The 5800-nt window shown below is 35.7% G+C and overlaps 1 protein-coding gene across 1 annotated transcript; it reads right to left on the reverse strand.

Annotated features, from left to right (window-relative positions):
• Nucleotides 1–472: 472 nt before the first annotated feature.
• LOC126416865 (ubiquitin-conjugating enzyme E2-17 kDa-like) lies at nucleotides 473–931 on the reverse strand. Its single transcript, XM_050084748.1, has one exon. The coding sequence runs from the start codon at nucleotides 929–931 to the stop codon at nucleotides 473–475; it is 459 nt and encodes a 152-aa protein (XP_049940705.1).
• Nucleotides 932–5800: the final 4869 nt, after the last annotated feature.

Consider the following 5800-nt stretch of genomic DNA (forward strand, 5'->3'; position numbering starts at 1 on the left):
TTCATCTGGCATGAATAGTGAAAAATTGCATAACATTAGAATCACTCATGCTTGAAACATTACTAAATATGCACTGAACATTATATTAACATACAGTTGCGCAATTCCGCTTAAATCAGTGGCACTTCCTGTGAAACAATTTAGTTCCACCTATTTCAAGCATTTTAGTTTAATACACAAAACTCTGGGGCATGGCAAACTAAGTAAAAGATATTTTATGGATTTAATATTTCATTTAATTCTAATCATCACAGCTATGACATATAACATACAAATTAACAGTCCTCTGTTAGTAGCATTACTATTCTAAGACAAAAATTGGTGTGTCAATATGAAATCTGGAAGCTGTTAATAGCTATAATTTAGTGAAATCACAGGCCTTAGGCTTATGGGGAACATAATTTCCTTAGTCAGTGTTAAGGTGCAATATTCCAATCACAGTTTTAACTATAAACATGTAAACATTACAGCCTTACGTGTCCAAAAAGCTTTGCTCCACACATGACTTCACACGCTTTTCGTATTCTCGTCGATTTTCCTTGAAAAGCTGAGCTGCCATTGAATTTGCTGGAGAGTTCGGATTGGGATCACTTAATAGTGATTGGATTGATGTCAGAATAGCAGAAACATCATATGTCGGGCTCCACTTATTCTGCAAGATGTCCAAACAGATGCCTCCATCCGCATAAACATTGGGATGAAACAATTTCGAAAGAAATCTCACTATGGGCGGCTTGTTTGGGTACTCTTCGGTAAATTCCAATGTCAGCTTGAATGTTCCATCTTCGAAAGGAGTGTCGTGTGGCCCAAAAATGACAGCATGCCAAAGCATAATGTTATTTTCAGTAGGAGCCCCACTAATACCAGTAGGCGGATCCTCTTGAAGGCGCTTAAAATCCCTCATCAGACGTCGTCTGGCAGGCGTAGACATTTCTGATGGGCTTTAGGGAGAATGCTTGCCCTCGGCAGCAACAAGCTATACAAGGAAAACAATCAAGGTTAGTGCAAGGATTCGGAACATAACGTCATCTGACCTAGACAAAGAAAATCTTATATGTTTAACAACATTAACAGTACAGTAAAAAAAGTCCTCAATTTGTTGTGTTACACACAGTCTGACACTTATTGTTAAACTATGTACCAGGAAATCTTGAGCTTAACTACGTAAGCTGCGAATGTCAGCAAGCTTTAAATAATTAGTTCATAACTTCACAATAACACGAAATATACTAATAATGAATAACACACTAACAGAATTTTAAATACTACAAAAATTGGCAATTCATCCAGAATATTGCACCTCTGTTGCCTGAATTTCAATTACTGTGCAGATTCTCAGTTACACAAATAGACCATAACCTTCTACACCAAGGAGCATTACGCACCAAAGATCACGTACGTGAAGATAAACTGACACATTTCACTGGGATCCAAAGAGAAGTAATAAATCTGTGATTATCGAAACGAAATAAAAACCTGCGCTCGGATTTGGTGCAAGCCAGACAGTAGGTTGTACTGAACTATTCTTTAAGGTCAGAAGCTACACTAGAATAGTTAGCATTTTTAGTTAATACTACTTCTCAGTTTGTAAGCTGTTTTTAACACTGAGAACTACAAACATAACTTTTATCTTTTTGTGGCTGAAAAGCTCCTTCCAGCTGCAGACAGAAATAAATTAAGGGCAGTTCTCACAGGCCGTTTCGTCTCGTCACGTCGGGGCATATTCACACGTTCCAGCACATCACATCACGCCAGTTCGCTTAGCCCAGTCGCAAACGGTGGAAGTGAGGTTATGGGTTAGGGTTACCATCCATGATACAAAAAGTTAAAGTTCAGTATGGGAATCGAGATACTAATAGCGATATAGTCTGTTAATAGCTGAAGCATTCTCCATAACTCAAGTTCTTCGTGAGTTTTCTGTGCTAAAGTAATGAGAAGCGAAAAAGCATTCCAAATACCGTCACTTACTAACGAAAATTATATATATATATATATATATATATATATATATATATATATATATATATATATATATATATATATACCTATTAAAAGGGGTTTAAAAGGGAATAAATAGATCCTCTTTACCTTATCCGTTATGCATTCTTCCTTACATAGCTACTAGCGTCATAAACAATTGTATTTTTCTTCTTTGTTAGGGCTGACAGGTGGTGTGAATTGGCCTTCACACCTGACAGAACCTCAGGTCACGTCAAAACGTTCCACAATGCATTTCAAATCGCATCACTAACACAGACGTCACAGTTAGGCTGCCTTGAGAAAAAAGTTTTGACGGTGACTTTTAGAGTAGATGCACTTTTCATTCCAATAGATCCATACTGAGAAGATCTTCTAACACGAAGAATACGTCAAAAAGTCAAAAATACATAACACATATTTACAAAGAAAACCAGATACGCTAATATATCCAGAATAAATTTTTCACTCTACAGCAGAGTGTATGCTGATATGAAACATCCTGGCACTTGCCTACAAAAGGAAAGATCCCGAATTCGAGTCTCAGTCTAGCAAAAAATTTTAACCTGCTAAAAACTTTCATGGTAATGCACTTTCCACACATCCAAGTGATACAGTCCTCATGTACGTGGATTAAGTCAGAAAATCATAAACATATTTTAATTTAAATTGTAATAAATAACTTGAACAATATTCAATACTCTGAAGTGCATATGATAATCATTAGGCTATTGTAGCTGTGCTCCATCAAACAGAAATATCATTTTACAATACACATTTACAATGAAACATTACTGTAGTGAATTTATGCTAAGTCAGATTGTACTAATACTTGCATTATTTGATATTATTCGTAACATATACACATAAATTGGTTTTCCTTATAAATTCACAAATGATATAGAAGGAGTTGGCCACTAATAAATCCTTTAGGCTCCTCATAACTGCACATGATTAGTTGTTAAACTTTTATGGCTGCAAACTCATGAAAATTGTGTTCCTGAAAAATGAACAAATTTCTGGACCAAAGTAAGTGACATAAAACGTATGTGAAGATCATTCTTATTTGTAGTACCCAGCCCACGAACTGTGGTACTGGTTTGAAAAGGAGGTGCATTTTAAATGACGAATTTTATTAAAGCATAAAAATACTGGCAAGCAGTAGTTAGCATCGCTAAATTTGTAAACAGGCCTCTACGGGATGTTCTTGATTTCACATGACAAGCAATTCTTATTACACTCTGTTTTGGCTCAATGAGTTACCCCAAAATAATCCTACATGTTCTGCTCCTTAAGCTGAGTGGTCAGTGCATCTGACTGGCATGATATTGGCCCATGTACGATTCCTGGCTGGGTAGAAAATTTTTCACTCTGTGATTGGGTGTCTTAATGTCCCCATCATCATTTCATCATAACTGAAACACAAGTCAATTGAAAGTAAGTGCAACTCGGCAGTTGAGCTACCCCAAGTGGGGACTCCTGGCTGTCGAATCCATACAATAATTTCATTTCATCATCAACCCTATATGATATCATGGAATGAAAGTGAGCATGGTACGCTGGCTTTTTCATTCTTGTATTACCTATGTGTGCCATCAATCACACTGACGTGGGGAACTGTATTGTCGCCGGCTGACATCACAAGTTGAACTATTTTCTCAGTGCTCGTTTATCTAATCGTAGTGTATATTAAGCATTTGCGACTTCATAATTTTATCTTATAGTTAATCTTTGCAAATATTCAATGATGACATAATTGGCATAAGTGAAATAATTTCATCGCTTTACAGTTCAGTGATGTTTCAGAACTGTAACTTCCATTTGGAATGCATCATCAGCCAATACACAAATACAAAAATTGCATAGCAGGAAGAAATACACAGAAACTTCCTTTGTTACAGGAAGGCTCGCAAACAATAACACGCAAGATCTTAGTTATATGTATGTGGAAACAAATGTTCACATACTTAAGTTTAAATGCGGCAGCTATCATGTCATTACAAACGTTTTGTGTACTGTACAACTTTTTTAATGTTTTGATCATTCAGTGATTCTATCCTGTAATGAAGATGATTTGAAAGAATCTCAGTTACAAGCTGCAAGTAATGGTGAAAAATATTAAGATCTTTTAGCCATTTACCATTGTGCTGCTCAACTGTAACATAAACGTCAATAGCATTAATTTATTTCAATGATACCAAATTTTCAGGCCTTATTTATGTTAGGATTATTTCATTTCTGTTCTCAAATTATCATTCACTTATATTCACTTTCAAGATATTGTCAATTACTCATCAACTCTATCTGTTTGTTGACATATATCCCACATATAGGGGATATCTTGACAATGAGCTAATCAACTTAATTATTTAGACATTTTGAGTTCAGTTCTGTGAAAAAGTGAATTGCTTTTGTGCCCACACAGTTGCACCATACATATAACACAATAGAGTGTTTAGTCATTAGCTTCCATCTTGTGTACTCTTTGGCATCCCACTATTGTAGTCTTTAAACCCAATACTTCCTTAATTAATATGATTAATTGCTTTTCAGATAGCAATTTATTATAAATGCATAGGCTTTAAAAATTCGTAAAATCCGTTGTTTGTGAAACTGAATTCTTAACTTCTATATATAGGTTCCTATATAGTATCGTATGTTTTGTAAAAAACAGCTGCTCCTAAACTTATTGCATCCCTATCCAGATGCAGCACAAAGTCGGGTAAAGTTTCTAAAATCCAATTAGTCTTAAAGGATTGTTTCCAAGATCTAATTTACCGAAGAATGTTTTATTGCAGTTGGAATATTTGTTAAACACAAATTTATGAATGATCACAAAATGGTTATGACGTTAGGAGCATGCCACCATTCTCTTGAGTTTTTGGCTTTGCAGCAGCAGACCAGCAAGCAGCAGTCAGTAACACTTGTCCCTCAGTGTATACAGCATTTAAACATTTGTTTATGCATTTCTCTAAAAAAAAATATGAAATGTGACTATCTTTCTCTCTGTGTTGAATAGTGTTAATTTATTTTTTTGAAGTGATGGGTATTTTGGGTCTGTAACTGGCTTTGCAGCGCAGTGATAGTCAGGAGCCTTGTAGCAGCAGTAATTACAATATTTGCTTGACATGTCTGCAATGCGCTCTTGTCCAGATGAAGAGGAGGTTCTGTCAGTAGCTGCCGATTCTGATTTCTGAGAGCATGAAGTTTGCTATGGGTGGCTGTCTGATACAATGAAAACAGTTAGCCAAAAGTGGACTGTGCAAGCCAAAGTAGCATTGTGCAACATGGTTCCCAAAACTGAATGTGGTCTTTTAGTTTTGAGCCAAGTGGAGATCTTGAATCAAAACTCCAACAATTCTGTGATGATATCTTGATCTCAGCTGTTGTGTGGAGAACTATCCCCTTCCACCCTCATTTGGTCAAAAGTGCATTACACACCTGGAGCAGCTTGTAAGGTGACAAATATTGTGTGGTATGCAATGTGGCTTTTTAGGATAGAGAAACTCCTACCACAGTTCCAATAATTTACATACTAAATTCAATGAGTGAGCAATATCAGTCCCAATAATTACAGGGAGTAGCACTCATTATTGCAGATCAGAGGAATAGAATGTTAATATAGTATTAGTTAATTGCAGGTATTTCATAGAAAAATACTAGAACAAGTTTTGCTTATAAACAGTAATAATGCTGGCATAGTACTAAGAACAGGGAGTTAGCCAAGACCAGAAGTGAACATAAACTAAATTTTAAATTCCGGTTTGAAAACAGGCTGGATTGCAGTGGAAAATGTATGTTTTTATGTACTTATAATACAATA

Source organism: Schistocerca serialis, chromosome 8 (assembly GCF_023864345.2).
Source record: "Schistocerca serialis cubense isolate TAMUIC-IGC-003099 chromosome 8, iqSchSeri2.2, whole genome shotgun sequence".
Lineage (NCBI taxonomy): Eukaryota > Metazoa > Arthropoda > Insecta > Orthoptera > Acrididae > Schistocerca > Schistocerca serialis.

Excerpts from the sequence above, each read along its gene's own strand:
- LOC126416865 (XM_050084748.1), bottom strand. The coding sequence starts at position 931 with ATGTCTACGCCTGCCAGACGACGTCTGATGAGGGATTTTAAGCGCCTT.